This window comes from Anabas testudineus, chromosome 12 (assembly GCF_900324465.2).
Source record: "Anabas testudineus chromosome 12, fAnaTes1.2, whole genome shotgun sequence".
In the NCBI taxonomy this organism is placed as follows: Eukaryota; Metazoa; Chordata; class Actinopteri; order Anabantiformes; family Anabantidae; genus Anabas; species Anabas testudineus.
In genome coordinates, this window is record NC_046621.1 from 3,217,585 (window position 1) to 3,238,848 (window position 21,264).

At 40.7% G+C, this 21,264-nt stretch overlaps 1 protein-coding gene across 1 annotated transcript; it reads left to right on the forward strand.

Moving 5' to 3' along the window:
• Positions 1–559: 559 nt before the first annotated feature.
• Positions 560–18,606, forward strand: jmy (junction mediating and regulatory protein, p53 cofactor). Its single transcript, XM_026355506.1, has 10 exons — positions 560–1,871; positions 7,536–7,709; positions 14,049–14,199; positions 14,632–14,801; positions 15,286–15,451; positions 15,631–15,821; positions 15,903–15,989; positions 16,180–16,275; positions 16,374–16,884; positions 17,255–18,606. Exons 1-10 carry the CDS (start codon positions 993–995, stop codon positions 17,563–17,565), a joined length of 2,736 nt encoding a protein of 911 aa, XP_026211291.1. The 5' UTR covers positions 560–992; the 3' UTR covers positions 17,566–18,606.
• The last annotated feature ends 2,658 nt before the right edge of the window (positions 18,607–21,264 follow it).

The window sequence follows — 21,264 nt, forward strand, 5'->3', positions numbered from 1 at the left end:
TCTCTGTTGTGTGTTAATTTTGCTTCTCTATGTAGTGATTTTGCCTTCCATTGTGGGCATTTCGCACCTCAGTTGGTGTTTTGTACTCTTTTGCATTGCTGTTGCTTCTCCTTGTGGTCATTCTGGCTTTTATGTGGTTGTATTCCCTCTTTGGGGTCACATAGTCTCTAGTATCATCATTATCTATATATTATTATTATGTTGTCATTTATTGAATAATCCTCTGTCATTATATAAGGTGGTTTAAATCATCCCCACCTTCACCGAGTGCTGGTTTTATTCCACGAGTCAGTAGATAACACATTTTTGCCATCATGTTTTGTTATGTTATTAAAAGCATCAAATAGTTTTGAAAAACTTTCTTTTCTTTTTGGAGTACTTACTCCATAGTTAGTTACTGACTTTTACTTGAGTATTTATCTAGGCACATTCTAAACACGTGATTGTCCGACAAACTTCATTTTTACTATTTTCTCCACAGGCCCTGAACCACACATCGGGATGGGGGGGAGGGCGCAGCCGCTAAGCCCCGCCCCGGATTTGACAAACGCACGCGCACCGCTTGTAAACAGAAGCTCACACGTGACGCCGAGAGCCGAGTCGCGCGACCGCATTGTGTGGCCGCGAGGACAAAGAGCGACGGTCCGCGCGAGCAGGTGAGCCAGGTGTCATGACAACCGCGGTGTGCGCCCCGGAGTGAAGCCCAGCGGCCCGGTTCGGTTTCACCGCCGCGTCCGCTGAACTTCTCCATGTCCGGATCGCCTCGCAGGGCACCGACGTTCGCTGCGTGTTCGCCCGCTCGCTCACCGCTGGCAGCGGGGGGACGGAGCTGGAATCCCTTTGTTTACCTGTTAAATCACTCGGTTGTTCGCGTCCCCCGTTACGTTGCTCTGCTCGGAGCTAACCGCGGCTAGCTAGCCTGTTAGCCGTTAGCTCGGTTTTCCAGCTCGGACCGTTAATCTGCTTATTTTCTGTTCCGCGGGCTGGATGACATGTCATTCACCATGGAGGACAACTTGGAGTCCGGGTGGGTGTCCGTCCGACCCAGAGTCTTCGACGAAAAGGAGAGGCACAAATTTGTTTTCATCGTGGCCTGGAACGACATCGAGGGAAAGTTCGCCATAACCTGCCACAACAGAACCGTGCAGAGACGGGCCACTTTCCTGGACCCGCTCCTCGACTGCAGCCCCGCCGCTGGGCTTCCTGTGCCCGGTGCCTCCGTGGCAGAGAAACCCACCAAAGGTCAAGTGGCGACGAGGAAAGATGGAGGCTGCCCAACGGGGAAAGTTAGACCCCACTCCGTCCCCAAAGGACAGCCCACCGCGAAGACTGCTGCTGGGGATAAGAAGGCTTTAAAAGTCGCTGGGTCCAAGACACTCGAGTGTGTCGGTCACTCGTTGGAGTCGTGGGATGTTGTGACGCCGAAAGTGATCGACATCGAGATCCTGGAGCCCGGGGATGTGCTGCTTTCTCCGGATGATGCAGACCCAGGGGACGTGGAGACCAGCGGCCGTGAGGACTTCAGCTGGGCCGGGCTGTTCTCCTTCCAGGACTTGCGGGCAGCTCACCTCCAGCTGTGCGCCGTTAACTCGGACCTGGAGCCGTGTTTGCCGTCGTTCCCGGAGGAGCAGTCCGGAGTGTGGACGGTGCTCTTCGGGGGCCCCGGGGTGTCGCAGCGGGAGACGGACGCCCTGTGCTACCAGCTACAGGTGTACCTCGGTCATGCCCTGGACACCTGCGGCTGGAAGATCCTCTCGCAGGTGCTTTTCTCGGAGGGCGAAGACGTGGAGGAGTACTACGAGAGTCTGAGTGAGCTGAGGCAGAAAGGCTACGAAGATGCGCTGGACAGGGCCAAAAGACGCATGCAAGAGGTAAAATAAATCAATTTAATTTCATTTAGTAAGAAAAGATGATGTTTAGTATGTGAAGCATTTGGTTTTTGAAGCTCTACAGTCTCCAAAGTCTACATTAAAGTTTCAGCATGAAAAAAGACCATAATGTTTTGTAAAAGTCATATGTGGACCTTAAATAAAGTCCAGTTGCTTGCTAGCCCCCCAGATCTAGTTCATATTTAATGTGAGATGCAAAGATAGGTTGATTTCCAGTTAATTGATTAACAGGAAAGTAATTATTGTTTGCTGACCTCAGCTTCTTACATGTGAACATTAGTCCTTATCATACATGGGAGTTTGGACAGTGGGTGGGACAAAACAAAACATCTAAAAACATAATTTGGCATGAGAGAAACTGTAAATGGTGCCTCTTATTATAGACATAATATTTATAGACAAGCTGACTAACTGAGAAGGTCTATAGATTAGCCATTCGTTGATATTTGTCATAGTTTGTCTTTTAATTTAACGTAACTAAACTAAACCCCTTGTACTGGTCACACAAAGCATGTCATTTTCTGAGAATAACTGTGCCTCATGGACTGATTCTCCTCCTCTTCCTTTGTCCCCCCCTGTGATCCACCATCTGTTGCTGCACGTTTCCAGGCCTGTAATATGATCTGGTTTGTCCAGACATCCCATTGCAGTTGGCTGAACAGTTTGTGGGGAGTTACACAGAAACACAGACGAACAATCAGAGGTGGAGTTACAGATATGATGTGTCACTACGCAGATTGTTTCAGAGTTAGTCCAGACAACTGCAGACGTACTGTACATTTTGTTCAACATGCTTGTGAGAAGTGTATTTTCATTTAAGCCTAGCTGTTAGAGCAAACAGCAGTGATGACTCTAGTTAAAGCTCTACAGATACTGTTGGGAAATCTGGTCATAATCACCCAAAAGGAGACAAAAACCTCAGGCAAAGTCTTTCAGCTCTTTTGTTGCTTTGTTCAGCTGACTGACACACAAAGCAAAAACAACTGGGTAAAGGCTCGGCCCAACGAGGAAGACGTTGTAATGACATAATGTCTCGATTATTTTACACACTCAGAGGCCACTTTATTAGATTCACTGGTAAAATGTGATGCAGTCGAACTCAACAGCTCAGCCATAAATTCCAATACAACTGCGTTCTGTGATAACAAAAACTGGTAAAACTTTGATAAGGAAGAATATTTGACATAGCTGATGAATGGAGTTGTACATTGTACGTTTAGTCACACTTAGTATAAAATGTACGGTCTTATTCTTGTTGTTGATCGTGTTGCTGATAAAACTTTTTAAAACAACAAAGAAAGGAGACATAATGACATTAGTTTCATTAAAATCGTCTTCAGATGTCTGGTGTTGTTTAACAAACATCGAGTTTACTCTGTTGGATAACAAAGAAAATCAACTTTATCCTCACATTAAAGAAGCAGGAACCGCTGAATTATTGTCATTTTACTTAAAAGACTGACAATTATTATCTGTACAGTTAATTGGATAAGATAAATTATGAACACTTTGAGATGGTGTCAGCAACAACAGCATTAAAACTATGTCTGTTGTGACAGCTGTGTTGGATTGCACATACTTTGATTTTCCTGGTCACTAAGTTCATTCTTGATAAACCCTGACTGTAGCTAATAAAACAAGCAGAGCGCTGACCTGACAGCAGCACTCAAAAGGTGCTGTACTCTACAGCATGTAGAGATAGGAGGCAAAATAAGACTTACAGACACTGTTATGTACAGTAGAGCTCAACATTTAGTCAATAATTAATTTCAGTTTACAGAAATTTGGTTTGGTCTGGGTGTTTGGTTTTATGGAGCAGCTGGAGAATCACTGTTATGTCCTTAACACATTTTTTAAGATATAGCTTCAATTTTGCCATTTGGGATGATAACTGTGCCAAATTACTAACTAGTAAACAACACTCTGCAGATGTAAGGTGTGCATCTGTCATTTATTGACCAGAGATTTTTTTCCTTATCTGTGGTCTGTTGTTAAAAAGACATAAACAACTCACCTACAGTAAATCGGATACACTTCAAGCTAATCATTACATGTTAATGTTATTGCTTTGGCTTTGTTGTTATTCTCTGATGGTGATAATGTAAAGTGTGTGAAACATAAATTAAATTGTGATGCAGGAAGGATAGTGGTGGACAGCATGATCAAAGCAGGCCTGATGCTGGAACATAAACCTGGCAAATACTGTAAATGCTGCTGATGCACATTAAGACTACAGCTAACAGTGGTGATTTGATTATTTTCTCATCTGCAAACGTTGAAGTTGACACATTTAAATGTCTGTTTAAAAGCTAAAGATATTCAATTTAATCTCATAGAAGATGAAAACCTTTGAAATTAGTCGTCTGTTGATCAGTTAATCATTTGTGTGATTCAGATGTAGTGCACTCACATATACTGTATTATAAACTAGTCTCTTCAGTTTTGTACAGAAAGAGATGATTTGCAGCTAATTTATCACAGAAACGTTTTGTTTACACTGACATTTTTTATTAACGTATGACTTTATTTCTGTGATTAGAGAACATCTGAGAGCAGGGTTTGGAGATTTCAGCATGTGGGTGCATGGTTTTAATCCAGTTTAGTGTAGATGAAACAAAGTAGGTGTAACAACGTTTTTGAGAGTTTCCATGTTTTGTGTGTTCTGTGTATATATATATATATGTGTATATATATATATATATATATATATATATATATATATATATATATATATATATATATATATATATATATATATATAAAATGATTTAATTTTCTGTCTCTGTTGGATTACTTTTTAGATTTCCTGCTGTGTTGTGTGTTTATACTGCCTACACTATGTTTTGCATCTACACATGCCCACAGGTTGTGTTTGTCATGGTGTGTGTTACTGACAGGTGCAGCTGCAGCATTAGCCTGTCATGTTGTAACTCTAAGTGATTTGTTTACATTAAATGATTTACACCAAGCTATGAAGGTAGTTTTTTGTAAATCATTTTATTTTGTGTCACACATATTAACTGCAGCTGCATTACAAGTAATGTGTACACAACACAGCACAACAGCACATGTTGTACTGTTGAGCCAAAAGAGGTATTGTTGTAGTAGTATATAGTTGAATTAATATTTAATTATTTAAATATTGTGTCGTCTGAATTTCACATTAGCAGGTTAATTGATCTGTGCCTGCTTGTTGATTATCTGAACCAATTAATGGTACCATTACTCTTCTTGTCCGTTACTACCACGGATATCTGGGTTATACACCTCGTGTTTCAACTAACAATTTAGATTATCAGTTAATCTGTTGATTACTTTCTTGATTGACTTACGTCTGTGGGTTTACAGGTGCTGGCATGCAGTGTTATTTGAAGAGATTATAATAATTTTAAACTTTCAGTTTACACAGTAGACACAGTCTTTGCTCAGATCACAGTTGAGTTGTTCCTCCTGTGAGAGAGAAAAGTACTCCAACAGATTTAGCAGCGACAAACTAGACGAGGTAGTCCTGATGATAGGGCTGGAGCGGTTATACTATAGCTTATATCACTCAGAATGTCCTGTAATTATGTACTCATTGCACACTGAAGTGCTTTCGGCAGATTTACCAGCTAAATTTAGCAAATTAACTTTTAATGGCATCATTCACATAAGATGCAAAAGTGCTGTCAAGTGTTCTTTACTGTACCTGGCAATATACTGAATCTGATTCTGATGAAGAAGAGCTTCACAATTAGGAAATGCAACTATACTGTGTTTGAAAAGTGACTTAAATGATTAGGCTTTCATTAAGACAAGAAATCCGGAAGCTTTTAAAGTGCAGGCTCAGCAGCTCTCACACTAAACAATCATAGATAGATTGTCGGTGGCTTCTTGCTCTTCATACGCTGTCACCAACATGTGGATTTGACTATGTAAATTTACTGACAACAGGAAATGTGAATGTAGTATTATATACAAAAAAATTACCTAAAATGACATGTTAAAATAAAATATTTATCTAGTGTGAGTGATTTATTAGTTCCAGGACTTGTATAGTAATGTTTGTTTGACTTTATTTTTGGTGTTTGTAAGTTTAAGTCGTACATAAACAGCAAAGCTTTGCCTACAGTAGCTTGTGCCCAAGCAGGAGTCGGCTCATTTAGCTCAGGGGTTTTCTCGGCTACCAGGGGCTGCAGGGGCGAGGAGACCGAGTAAGGTTGGCCACTGGTTTCCAGGGAGACACAGACCCAAGGTAAACAGTAGGAGCAGTGTTCGAGCTGAATCATGCAGTGTCTGCTCCAGTCCCCAACGTGGAGGGCTCTGGGAAAGCAGCCTGGACTTAATAGAAGAGTCTCTATTCATATCTATCGCTCTGTGGAGAGAGAAGAGCACTTTATTCACAGGTTCAGATGAAGATTGGGTGGTGGTACATTTCAATATTATCTAAAGCAGAATTGAAGAAGCGCTATTGTGGTGCATGAATTGGAGCTGCTGGTTTCTGAATATTTGTGTGTACAATAGCTGTGTTGATAGTGTTTATCTCAAGAACAATGAGCAGTCTGTGGATAGCTGGGCATATGGTATGAATCAGCAACAGTTAGGGCCAATTTATTCTCATTGTGCTACACTCAAGAATTGTAGTTTACAGTATCGTTCCTGACCACACACACACCGCTGTGTCTGCACTCACACAGAGACTCACACTCTTTACTCTTGCTTTTTTAAAGTAGGCTTTGAGTTTTTCCCTAAGCTTTGAATGAGCTTTTATTTTATTGTAATTGTGAATTAGTCAGTATTAAACCAACCACACACTGACATCTAGTTTAGCCATTACTGTAGCTTCACAACCTCTGTGTTTTTTTAATTGACTATTAAAAACAGCTATTAAATAAGCTTGTTGTAAACAGGGTAAACCATCAGAAGTTGGCATTTTTGTAACGGAATTTGCTACTCAGTAAGGATGTATTTAAAGACTATGTTGGTTTATTTATCCAGCTGTTAAGAAAACATTAATAAGCTAAACCAAAGCAGTGGATGAGATGATTCCTTTGTGTTTCATTACATAAACATGGACACAGTGTGTAGGGCTGCACCATTTGGTGAAAAAGTAGTTTATTGTGGACAATATTGCGATTGCAATATAACAAAGAAACTATTTTCACAGAAGCAGTTGTGATGTTAAACGATCTCAGATGGCATCAATTTATTTCTTTATTTTTTAAAATAAAGTAAGAATCCAAACATACTTGGGTGTTATTACATCTGCGTGGCCAGTTCCAAGTAACCATATAGAATTTATTTTTTTAATTAATTAATTCAGTTATTCTTTTAGCAGAAAAGGTACAACAAGGCCAAATAATATATGATTACAACTTCTCAAGTGAGAAGATTTTCAGCGTTTCTTTTCCATATAAAAAAGAAACATAATATTTTGGGGTTGTTGAACAAGACTACTCACTTGAAGTTGTCACCTTTGGGTCGACTGAGTTATGATTTTTTATGTTTCATAGCTTATAAATAGCCCTAATTGCTGACATGTTGTTTTTGGGATTTGTTGATGGTAAATAAATATAAAATGACATCAGCGTTGTCTCTCCTGAAATAGAATATGTTGTATATTGTGGATTTCCCAGCTACATCTTTTCTTTCTCTGTTCTGTCCCAGGTGTTGGACAAGCACAAAGCCATGGACAGCATGGTGGAGCTGCTGCAGGTGTACCCGGAGGAGGACGAGGCGTATGGAGAGCTGCTGGAAGCAACAACTCAGCTGTATCACTACCTGCTTCAGCCTTTCAGGGACATGAGGGAACTGGCAATGTTGCGCAGACAGCAGATTAAGGTAACACACACACACACACACACACACACACACACACACAAAACTGCCATCTGTTTCAGTTTTTGATTTCAGTAGGTTTAGTCCTAGTTGCTGGCTAACTAGTCTGTCCTGGAGCACACTTTAACTTGTCAGACTACATCCCTACTGAAACATACTTCACCAGTTACAGAGCTGTTTTTGTGGTTTGGCTGTTTTAAAAGCCAAGGTTAGAGCTGGGAAACGAGCCCTGAACCACTGCATGGTTATATCCTCTACTGAGCTTCCCTCCTAAGTCCACTGTAATGACCTTAGCATTAGTTGCAGAGGCTACATGTGGTGGTGCTGGTGGTGTAGTAGCCAATCTGTGTTACCCTGTAGCTTTGCTTCAGGGGGTTGTGGAGGGCAGAGGATCAGCCAGAGAGGCTTTTACCCACCCAGAGTGGATTAAAAACTAGCATAAGTATTATTACAGCAACCACTAACCCACTCAGTAGTTCTGCAGTCTCAGCACGGTCTTCCTCCACACCATCTTTGTTTTTTACCTTAATCAGAGGCTTGAAAAGGGAAGTAAATCAGCAGACTAACCTGGATTCAGTTGTACTGCATGCCTTGGTTGGATCAGTGGGTCAGAGTTATACCTGTTTCTTGTAAAGTTCTTCAACAGCCGACCATGAGGCAGCAACATGTATTTAATCTGTAACATAATAAATAGAAACACTAATTTAACTTTGGTCATTCAATGGCAAATTCTGACCGTGTATGAACATATAAAGACGAGTAAAGCAAGTACAGCAACTGCACAATAAATAGGAAGTTTAAATTTAAAATGCAGCCTTTGCACTTCAAGGACACATGTTGTGCAGGTGTGTCCACTACACATAACTTCTGAGTTGCCAAAGGCCTGTTTCTCTGAGGTGGAGTCCAAGCCAGCAGGTCAGAAAAGCATAACAGTGAGGAAAGAGTGCCAGTGGGGAAGATAAAGGAGAGGTAGAAATAACAAGCTTATCCACTGCTGAGAATGAACACAAGCACAACTATGCCAAAGTCTGTGTCTCGTTAGTCTGAGTAAGCCTGCACTGTGCAGCCTGTGTTGGCTTTGCTGTTGTGTTGCACAGTATCAAGTGCTGCTGGAGGTGCATGCTACCCCTGTGTGTCTTTCCTTCTCTGTAGTCCTTATATTCCTTCAGCATCGCGTCACTAACCAACACAAGGGACTGAATGGGTGTGTTTAGGAATGTGTATTATGATGGAATTTTGGCTCGTGGGCAGTTGCTTAACTAAATTTAGAAATTTGACTGAAGCACCAAAATGTATGTAACTTTTCTTCTTAAAGGAGAAACCTGCTGATATTTTGTCAACAAATCCCACAGAAGACCAAACCCAAATCTGTTTAACTAATACATAGTGTGCCTGTGTACACACAGGCTAATATTCAGTAGGTTATTCCTCTGTGACATACAGTTCCATTGTTGTACCAAAGCTGTTAAAAACATCAGCTATAACTCCCAATTATTTTCTTAAATGATTAATCTTCTGTACAATACCGAATCAGAAAATGCCTCAACAATGAACTGTTTAAATTTTTAAATTTCTTTTTTAGAAAAGTCCAAAATCATCCCTTTACTTTACGTTACGTTTGACTTTAAACTGTCGAACTTAACATCAAAAGTTGTGGTAAGAGACCTGTTTGGGAGTTAGGTAGAAGTCAGAATTTGCATGAAGACCATTCATTTTGCTTATTTATGTTTGATTTATTGAGTTTTCTTGAGATTCTGAACTCTGCATGATGCCAATGTTTCCAGCTCTACCACCTGCTTCCCTCAGGGCGAAGCAACGGCAGAAAGCAAAGCTGCATGCAAATGAATCCTTGATGACTGCAGAGTCGGTTGGTTGCTTCCAGACTGATGAGTCAGGGGATCCTGGAAGGGTGTGTGTGTGTGTGTGTGTGTGTGTGTGTGTGTGTGTGTGTGTGTGTGTGTGTGTGTGTGTGTGTGTGTGTGTGTGTGTGTGTATGTGTGTGTGTGTGTGTGTGTGTGCGCTGTGAAGGAAGGGAAGGAGAGGGCATTGAGAATAAGGACACAGGATACGGACATTTACATGCAGTTTGCATCCTACTGGATGTAGATTAGTAGTATCAGTTGCTTGCTAGGATTACAGACGATTCCAACCTTATCTGCAAGTGTGAAAACACACAGCACCTGTGAGGTCTTTGTAAAGTCACCATAGACCTTCCACATACAAGATGATTATTTTTATCACTTTCTCCATGGATCCTTTTGTCTCTAAAGTGTCAGAAAACTGCAAATATCCCTGCTTGGAATGTTTAAATGATTAAGTTCAGTATCACAATAAACACAGTACAGCAATTCATTTAAGAAAACACTAAAGCAATGATTTGAGTATCGGACAAGTTGCACGTTACTTTTCTGTTGATTAACTCCTAGATTAATCGACACTGAGCAGATGCTATCTGCTCCACTCAGCTGAGTTGTAGAGATGTGAGCTTAACTGAAACGGTGAATGTAATAGCCGAGGGACAGATGAATGAAAGATCACCTGAATGAATCAACAACAAAGGGTGTCAAGTATTTTAGTGAATGGTGCATTGTGGGATGCCCCTATTACATATCCGAGTAGTGCAGGGCGGGTGTCCTGTTGCGTGGAAGGTCAGAGGTCAGTCATGAATTAAAAATGTAGTTTCTCTGTCTGGGATAGTTTTGTAACACAGCGAGCTCCAGTTACTGCTTCACATAAACCACATTATTACATCGCAGCTGTTGTCCTGGTGGTTCCTGAAACAGCTGCTATGTTTACCTACAGCTGTCAAACAAATTTTACACAAATTCAGAATTATCATAATATGCAAATTCACGTGTCACAGTATATATTATATATAATTTTTATATTACAATTTATGACCTGTATTGAAGCAAGAAGTCTACCTCAATGTTGAATTTCATTATTGTCATTATTATTATTGGGATCTGCACATATTTATTTCAAATGTTTTTGAGTCATAAATACATAATCAAAACCTACCTTTATATTTGACTGTATAAGTGATAAATTCAAATAGTAATTTAAATTAAAAATGGTTTAAACTTCATTATTTTTTCTTAGATTTTTTTAAGACATGTAAATTTTTATTTTTGATCTTAATCTGCAGATTAGTTTTTATTTTTATATGTCTGAACAGTCCATAACCCAGAGATATTTAGTTCACTGTAACATGTGACAAAGAAAAGCATCAAATTCTTGTATCACAGTTCATCACTTGCTAAACCTGAGCTAATCCAGACATCATAGATAAAAAATAAATGGAAGCAGGAAGGAAAAGAGAACTGGAGTAAATATGATTCCCAGTATTCTCCCAAGTATTCCTGCCTGATGAGGTATTATGTTAAAGGGCAAGGCTGGTGTTTTTCTCTGTTTTGTTTTTGTCTGTAGTCTATATTTATCAACTTCCCTACCCTCTCTGTGGCCCCTTAGCTCAAAGCCACTTGGTTCCTAGTTAAGATGTAAATTTTAAAAAGTCCACTGATCACTTCAGTTTGATCACACAAGACGATTCATTTGTTGGGGACTATTTTCAGCAGTGGATGAACACACTTGTCTGACTTTATTTACACAGACATTTACAGAGAGACTAACTAGTGTTATATTCAACCATCCCCCAGACCTGCAATATTTAAAAAAGAACTGTCTTGTATCTGCTGAGAGTCTGTGTTACTCACAAAAGAACTTCACATGCTATTTTAACCAAATGAGATAAGAGCCATCATGACAACATCAGTGCTGTAATCCCAGCACTTTACTGCGGGAACTGATGTCACTTCTATTTTCACTGAGTCTGACACACCTGCATATTGTCACCAACAACTGTTAACCAGAGGTGTTGAAGGAAATTACTCAGTTACATCTCCCCCGCGTTCTAAAGAAAGGGTGGTAAAAGGTTTTAAAAGAAGATACTATAGGTAACTGTGCACCGTCATGCTTCACTGTAAGGATAACCTTGGTGAAGAGTCCTGGTGGTTCCAAATAAGTTATTGAAGGCTCTGTGAACACTCAGAGCTTTAGAAATGTTTTATACCTTTGCTCTGATCTGTGCTTCACCTCAATTTTATCAGAGAATTCTTTGGACTTCATGTTTGGATTTTTGTCCTGACATGTGTGGGACACTATATACACAGGTGTGTCTTTGTGAACACTGTTCAATTAATTCAGTGTGCCTTTTATATTAAATAATATTATTATTAAAGCAATCAGGAAGCAGCTGACCACAATTTGCAACACCACAGCAAAGGGTGAGAATGCTTTTGATGTCAGATTTAGTTTATGCTTTTATTTTGTCACCAAAGGTTATTGGCACCACAAAGTGTGTTCACAGTGAAGGAGTCTGCCTCGCTTCCGATGCTATGCCACATTTTGCCACTGGTGTACTATATGTAGATGCAGCTTAGTTTGCATATAACCAGTCTAACAGACTGACAATCAACTTGATGCAGAGATGTTTTGCTTTAGTTTGACTTGTCACGTACGTCAGTTGGGACAAAGTGAACAACAACATACGAAGAGGTTAAACAATAGATCATTTTAAATATATCAAGTGTTAACAGGAAGTGTGAGACGGCGACAGGTCTGACTGAAATAGGTGAGAGACATTTGTTGTTGTGTAGGTGTTAAAGTCTGGGTCTGGGTCTGTGCTCACATGTAGCTGCAGCTCTTCCATGATGACATACTGTATGCTTTGTGCTGTAGGATTTCTAACCCATGAGGCCATGGCCAAAAGAGAATCAGGTTAAAATTTAACTTGTATTCCTGAAGTAAATTTTTCCTGTGAGTCTTTCTCTTTGCTCTCTGACGTAATCTCTCGTCCCCCACTTGCTCCCAGTTTCACCCCAGAACCACTCCCCAATTCTGAGCCTCACGTGCAGACACGCTCACAAACACTGTACACGCTGACTGACATAAATGAAGGTCTCGAGGTTGGTTGGTGATTACTGTGGTTCTGTTTATTTTTGTACACCTACACACATCTGTTTAACATTGAGGTATTAATATATATGAGTGCATGTGCATGAGGCCCTCACGGGAGCCTTAGCCTAAAGTCTGTGTACATTCTGTTCCTGGGGATTGTATTTCTCAGTTCCCACCCAGGACAGGACTACACGTGGCACAGTTTTCCTCGTTTCTCACTCTTTACACATGGCCTGACACGAGCTGCTGAACTGTGAGGAATGAACTCTGTAAGGAGTTGAAATTACATGACACAACATCACATCAAGTAGACTGTATTGGAACTTGAACTATCATCAGAGATCTTTTATACCAGCCCAGTAGGACACTGGGTTAGTGTCAATAAACGTGAACATGCACAGACATGCTTTTGGTCACTACTCATTATTACCACCATCTGCTGTAACTGGATGGTATTACAATGCACTGTACAGAACCAGGGCTTTCACACTGGAAGGAAAACATATTGCCTGAGGTGAAAGAAAAGGTGCATTGAAGTGTTAAAGTCAGTCAAGCACAATTAAAGCAAGATGTTTTTTCTGTTACCTTTTATTTATTCAATTTAAAAGCAGTAAAGTGACGTGGGAAGGTTTGGGCTCCTTACCAAGTCGGTACTTGTTGCCCTCTTTGTCCCCTGTTGCAGATATTCCAGCTGTCAGCTAAGAATCTTTATATTCTAGATTTAGGAGATTTCACCTACTCCTTCTGCAAATGACTTCAGGTTCTGAGTTATTTTTAGGTTTTCTTATGTACACAACATGCTTCAGATCCACCCACAGATCCATGTTCCCTGATGTTTGGGTCAGGGCTCTGTGAGGGTTGTTCCAAAAGCTCCATGTTGAGTTTTTTTAGGTAGTTTATGGTCAAGTCCATTTTGGATTCTCGTCCTCTTGAATACTCTCATCTAGGTGACGATATTATAAACCCCTTAGGACTATCTTAGATAATAGATAGATTATTTATAGCTACAGAACTTGATGAGAAACATCATGTTTTTTTTTCAGTTTTCTACTGTATGCGAACAAGAGTAGAGCTGATTCAGTTAGTTTTAATGTTGTCAGTCTGCCAAAATCTAAATATAGGCCAGAGAAACTCAAGATGGAGCCAACATTATGCTTTCTGTTTGCAAACCCTAGATTATCATTCTCTACCGAACAGAAGTAAGGGTAGACAAAATACATTAATATAAACTTTCGTAGCATACATATAGCATAGCCGTATATGTATAGCATATTATTGAGGTGCAGTTTGATTTTCACAGATTTCCAAAAACTCAATGAACCTTTTTACTTGGCTGGTGCAGATACTGTACATTTGACCTGCTGTTCCCTTCAACCCCATCAGATCTCTCTGGAGACAGAGCGCCTGGGTCCCCGTCGTGTGGAGAGCCTGAGGAAGGAGGATGAAGAGTGGCAGAAGAAGGCTCACGCCGCCGTACTCTCCATACAGGACCTGACTGTCAAGTTCTTTGAAACCACGACTCGCGCGCAGAAGGGTAAATAGGGAAAGGAGGCATTGCCTTTCTTTATAAAGCAATATGTTGTCTTTGCTGTGACCTTTGAAGTGTTTTGTTCTGTAACAAAGTGCAGTAGAGATCAGTAAAACCAGCATATTCTCTCTCAGATATCTGGCCTCTGACATAGCAGAGTGATTTCTAAATCACTCCAAAAGTATTTTAATCCTCAAAGCTTCTTAGCTATGAACTGCTAGAGCCACATTAACAACTTTAAATATTTTTGTTGTATTTCATTTGCTATCTTTTATGATAAAATCATCCAGTCTCCAAATTCGAAAAGCTGGAACCAAAGAGTTGGGTGTTTTTCTTTATTTAACACTTTCAAAATAGATCCCATTTAAGTTTTTGTCAGCTCATTTATTGAAAGACATATTGTTGCAGCTCTGGTTCATTTCTGACCATGTGTTGCAGCTCTGTATGAGCGTATGCGAGCCGACCAGAGGAAGTTTGGCAAGTCGGCGTGGGCAGCAGCCGTACAGCGCATGGAGCGGCTGCAGTACGCTGTGTCCAAAGAAACACTGCAGCTGATGAGAGCCAAAGAAATTTGTCTAGAACAGAAGAAACATGGCTTGAAGGAGGAGGTAAAGCTCAACATGACACAATGCATGATAGTACTCACAAGAAGAGGTATCTCTGTGTCAGTGTTAGAACCTGAAGTTAACCTGGGTGTTTTAAAAACAGTGTGACGAAGAGAGAGTTTGATGCAAACGAGAGAGAGAGAGAGAGAAGGAGGGAAAAAAGCAAGATAATAGTTATGTGCTAGAAAAGTGATCTCATGGCTCAGACATCCTGTAATGGAGTGAATAACATCCTGGTGTACAACAGTGGAAATGACTCATTGGGAACAACTGTTGGGGTCAAATGTTTGCTTTACATGTGAAAAAGTCCTAATTGCTGTGGTGTAGCTCAGAGAACAGGAACACTGCCTCGGGTTCAGTTTCCACAGGATCCACTTATGTTCAAAACAAATGCAAAGTCAGGTGGTGTTTGGAAAGAACCACGCAGCCTGTGTCATGTGCCATTTGACCTGTGATTGAGAATGTCACCGTGTGACTGTGGTTCTAGATGCAGAGTCTGCAAGGTGGAGAGGATGCCATGCTGCGTCTGGACCAGCTGGAGGCGCTGTACTATGAGTTACAGCTGCAGCTGTATGATATTCAGGCGGAGGTGATGCGCTGTGAAGAGCTGCTGCTCACTGCCCAGCTGCAGAGTCTGCGCAGACAGATGACAGGTGAGCGCCAGTTCTTTTATTTTATAGCTGATCTGAGTTTGTGCTCATCTACCAATGTACTGATATTGGTAAATTATGATAAATGACAAGAAATCGCAGTAAAGAAATGTCAAGGACATTTATAAGAGTTTCCTGTTATGGACTATGTTGATGGTGATGAATCTGTTCTGTGGTATCAGAACGACAGGATGAGGTGGTTTACTACGATGCCTTTGAGAGCCCTGATGCCATGAAGGGTGTAGAAGACCCTAACACCCCACCCTCCCCACTCAGAGATGAAGAACTCAGTGTCCTACAGCAGAGGACACGGCAGCTCGAGGCTCGCAGGGGTCGCATCACTGCCAAGAAAGTCTACCTCAAAAACAAGAAGGTACTGGTAGTTGTTGTGGTGGCTGTTCATTCAACATGGACTTCAGTCACATCATTTATGCATTTTGTTTTCCTTGAATAGGAAATCTGCATTGTCAATCACAATCAGAAGATTCAGCAGCAGCGAGGTAGCCAAGCAGACAACAGTTCTCTGCAGACGCTGCAACAGGTAAGACCCAAAGATTGCAGTTGGAAGGAGAGGTGACAGGTATACACAGGTCAGAGTGCCAAGACCTCTGGCTGATCAGTGTGTGAGCTGCAAAAACACAGCTCAGTGGTGTGTAGTACAACTACAGGAAGTCATCAGACACAGTTTAAACATCACTAATACATCACATCTACTTTGTTGTTCCCTGAAGGAAGGAGAAGCTCAGGACGATGACGAAGCCAAACGAAATGCCAGAGTGAGTCAGGAGAGGCAGAGGACGCTGGACAGGCTGCGCAGCCTCAAACAGGTGAGACGCTCACTAATGTTTAACAGGAACAACTTTCACTGGATGTTTGTGTCTCTGCCTCATTGTTGGTTGACTCCCACGTGTCGGTACTCCCACAGCGTTATCCAGGTCAGGTGACTCTGAAGTCCAGTCGGCTGCGTCTGAGTCAGACTCGGAGGAGAGCAGGACAGCAGACGAACACCCAGGCGGCCGGCGTTCAGACCGACTGCATCTCAGACCTCCCAGAACTCTCGGCTCCTCCTCCGCCCGACGCCTGCAGCTGCGACAGCGTGTCTCTACCAACAGTTGAACTTGAAAATCTCGACTCTTCACCTCCTTTCCTGTCCCTGCCTTCCCCATCTGTCCTTTCACTGGCTCCTCCCCCTCCTCCACCTCCACCACCACCACCACCTCCGCCGCCCCCTCCACCACCTCCCCCCTCAGAGGACCAGCAGCAGAGTGAGGGGACGGAGAAGAAGCCCTCAGACAGCTCAGTGCGACACCATAATTTCGAGTCCGAATCTCCCTCACTACCCTTCTCCCCTCGATTCTTTGACAGCAGCCAGCTGCAGACGGCGAGGAAGAAGCTGAGGAAGACTGCCTCGCTGGACTCGTCTCAGTGGAGGAGAGGTGAGGAGGACACTCGCACTTCAAATCTTCTGACACTTCAAATTAAAACTTTCAGTCCTGGATGATTTCTAAAGCTAATTACATAACACAGCAGCTTTCCTCCACATTAGTGTTTTCAAGTTTCATGATTCAGTTCATTAGTTTCAGTTAATCTTCTGTAGATTTATTAATAGTTTTCATTGCTTTTATTCATCCTTTAATTTTTTGGCTGCTGATCCCAGTCCAGGCCACGTTAATTAAATTAAATATAGAATTGCTATATCCTGGTTTTCTGTCGTAGTTTTTTGATCTGAATGGAATTAAAACTATATTAAAATGTGTTACACATCCTTCATATGTGAGTCTAACTGTTCATCATGTGCTGCTGCAGCGAGCTCCCCCATGGACGAAGTGCTGGCTTCTCTCAAACGTGGCAGTTTCCACCTGAGGAAGGCCGAACTGCGAGTCCTGGCCCCTGACCCGGACGACGACAGCAACAACATCCTGGCTCAAATCAGGCAGGGCGTCAGGCTGAGGAAGGTACGGACCCGGCCGGAGCAGCAACGCCACGCCAAGACTTTTCCCCACTCGGCCGACGCTCTGACCCGCAGCATCCACGAGGCCCTGAGGAGAATCAAAGAGGCTTCACCGGAATCGGAGTCCGAGGACGAAGGTCTTCCATGCACTGACTGGGAAAACTAGTTTGTGTTATTGAAGGAATATTTTTTTTAAACTTCAACTGTGGAGCAAAGAGGAAACAATGTCCTGGGTCTCGCAGACAAGCCTGGAGATACCTCGGTGCAATTTGAACAACATTTTTTTAAATATCTGAAAACAGCTCAGAATAGTTTTTGTACTTCTGCATGTTGTTTGTACAGATGGATCTTTTTTATGTCGTGGCTGTGGCATTTTTTGGCAAGGATACAACCTCTAACCTCTCATTATGTCAGTCTACATGCCAGAGTCCTACTGTACTGTAGCTTGCTGTGATGGGTTTGTTTTAGGAAGTGAGCATTTAGTTTGTTTTTACGTTTCTGTCTCGATGACACAGTGAGCCTTTAGATTTTTTTTACTGCATATTTCATCACATGAAAACATCTAAACGTGATGTGTGCAGCACACGACTATTCACATCTACCTAAAGGAAAAAAATAACATCTAGGGAAACATGGCTGCTGGTTGTGAAACTGGTCCCATCTCTTTTTACACAACTCACCAAGAATAAGCACATTTCCCAGAATGTCTACATGCCAGAGGTGGAGCTGTCTCGGGCTTCAGAGTTACACAACTTGGTTTCTGGGTGATTTTCATCATTAAAGTGTAAAGAATGCTACAACAGACACTGATTTGTGTATTACGCAAATCACCAAAGTCAGTTTTAGCATTTTCCTTTTTCAGAAGATACATAAAAAATAGACTCTTTTAGCGCGAAATGATAAATAAAAGTAAGGAAGGAAATTAAACTTGATTAAAATCTACCTGATTTAGGTTTTTAAATTGGGAGGTCAAACTTTTATCAGTCCACTGTTGGAAGTGGCATCTATTCTTAAAAAGCCCTGTGTAAACAAAATGTATTAATTATTATAATATCACACTTCCTCTTAGAGTAAGAACCCACAGAACGGATGATCAACATGTTTCAGCGTGACTTTTAAAAAGTCATAAACGCCCTTAATCAACTTTTTTGTTTCTGTATTCCAGTGATGCCGTCTGTTCCGTCTAATTCAGCGTAATTTAATGGTGCTAATATGGAAAAACTTAAACAAATGTACTTTCAGACTTTGAAAACCCCCAATCTAGTTTAACACACTGTAGCTGATAGGATTGCAGGTATTAATGGAGAAAGTAAATTTTAGGATTGGCTTTACCTGGAGCTGGTCAGACTGAAGAATCTCCCCAGAAGACAAGCGAACGTCTATTTATTCTTTAGCGCTTTAGGATTTTAGAGGCTCATAACTCTCCTGCCGAAAACTACAGATGTCGTATTTCCAGAAATGTATGAAATCATCTTAAATGAAGCAGCACTAGAAATACTAGCACACAAACCGCTGTAGTTTTTCTACTTCTCCTCTAAAGATACTGTCAACACCAGCTCAGTATTCGGGTAAAATATCTATATTAACATTTAGATTACAGAAGCTGTTGAAGTCTAAATGATTACTTGAATCCAGCTTTGGTTGTTTCCTGTGATGGGCTGTAGTTACTGTCACTTTCTGAAATAGATAAATGGATGATGTATCTGATTGTTGTGATAATGAAGTTACTGACAAAGGAAACTTTTTGTGGAGCTGAAACTTTTAAACATTATGATTGAAGCTCAAATGATTAGTTAAATAACTGACAGGAGACAAATCTGCAACTATTTTAATTCTCTCTTTTTCACTTCATAGATTAAAAGATGAAGAAAGCAGCTGTAGTCTGGTTTAAGCTTTCCAGTGTAACAGCATCCTGCTTTTTTAGGTTGTTGGGAGTTTAAAGACACAACGATTGATAAGGTCTTTAGTAAAAACTGAAGCAGGTAAACGCTGAGAAGCTTTTACTGACTGAACATGTTTGCAGGGTGGTCGTTATCGCCCTCTACTGGCAACAGACGCAGCCTCCTGACAACATGTGGAGCACATCGTTTGTTGTTTGACTTTAGTTTTGTTCACCTGGGAGTCTCACTCTGTCTCTCTCTCTTTGTCCACTGCCTTGTTTTTATTTTGTTTTTAAACTTACTTACTGGACTTGTTGTTGTTGTTGTTGTTTGAGTTTGTTATGTGTGTGATTTTTATACCAGCTTCTTATGTATGAACTGTGTCAAACACGTCTTTAACTGAAGAACTAAACCCACACTTACCGTCCTCCTGTATTCAACAGATCCTGCACCGTGGCTCCATTTAAAGGGATAGTCTGACAGTTTTTGAACCATGCTTCTTCACGTCCATGCTGACATTAAGCCGATTGGTATCACTATCGTCTTGTCTGTGCAGTAAAGATGGAGAGTCGGTTAGTTTAGCTTAAAGACACACTGATCCTGGCTCCGTCAAAGGATTAACATCCACCTCCAGCCCCTCACTACCTGGATATTTCAGGTATTCATTGTTTGGACTGGTGAGAGTTGTAGAATTGATTCTTCCTATGATTCATCTAAGATTGTCTATGCTAAAAACAAATGAGACTCATGGGAACTCTTTTACTTTATACATATACTATAGTACAATTACAGAGTATTTCCATTTGAAGTTGTTTACAGTCTACTCAGAGACATTTTACTTTTTACTCCACTCCACTTCTACTCAATGCAGAATATGACCAACTAATAAATTATGACGTATTAGTAAGAATTTACGAGAGTAAAGAGTTTTGTTTACTTTTTTTTTGGCAGGCAGGATTTGTTCCTTTGGCCGAAGCTAGGCTACGTGTTTCCCCTTGTTTGCAGTCTTTATGCTAAGCTAACGACTTGACGGCACAGACACGAGCGCGGTATCATCCTTCCTGTGTAACTGTACAAGAAATCAAATAATTAAATATTGATATGAACCGTTTTTCAGATCACGTGTAGCTTAAACGTCAGCAGCAGACGTTCACTCTGCTCTCAGTCCATGTGTATTTGATGCTCTTGTGCTTTTTTAGCCTCTGTTTAACATTTGTTAAAATCCAAATTGTGACTTTGTAGATTTTTACTCCACCCGCGACACTAGTTTGACCTTCGACCTTTATGACCTTATGCATGTGACTGGTTTGAGGACGAACCCATCACAACGTAAGTGCAATAATGAAGATAAGTCATTTATGAATTATACTGTAATGAAATGTAAATCATGAAAATATATTCGCATGCCTAAATGTATTGAAGTATTTATTGAAACTTCATATTTTAAAGCGTACAAATGTAAATGTACTTTACAAGGTTTTCTTTTTGTTTCCTATCATGACATTCCTTTCTGCTTTCTACATCCCACTGATTATATATATTTTTTCCTTTCAAAATAAAAGTAAGCTACAAAATTTTTAGTTTCAGCTTTTCATGTTTCTTGGTTTTCTCCATTTTGATAAGTTTATCAGTTAATGTGTAGATTAAACCAGGATTCACATCTTTATTAATTATTCCACTATTAACTGCGGTTTAATCTTTAATTAATCATTTAGATCTGAATTATTTAAACTTCCTTCATTAAACAGAACATTTGTTTTACGAAGCCCCCCCCTCCCGATCATAAAACACGACACAGAACGACAGAATGATTTTCAGTTGCTTTTGTTTTACTATAAACTTTGTGTCTTTAAGCATGTAGTATAATCAACATTTAAAATATTCAAAGTTTTTTTTTTTCCCTTTCAAGCTGTAATATTCAGAATTTTCACCGTGATGAAGTCAAAACCATTCAAGTTTCCCCAATTTGTACCCAAACCAACAAC

Excerpts from the sequence above, each read along its gene's own strand:
- jmy (XM_026355506.1), top strand. The coding sequence starts at position 993 with ATGTCATTCACCATGGAGGACAACTTGGAGTCCGGGTGGGTGTCCGTC. Across the intron at positions 15,990-16,179 it reads CTCTGCAGACGCTGCAACAG|GAAGGAGAAGCTCAGGACGA; the intron begins GTAAGACCCAAA and ends TGTTCCCTGAAG. Across the intron at positions 16,885-17,254 it reads CTCGTCTCAGTGGAGGAGAG|CGAGCTCCCCCATGGACGAA; the intron begins GTGAGGAGGACA and ends GTGCTGCTGCAG.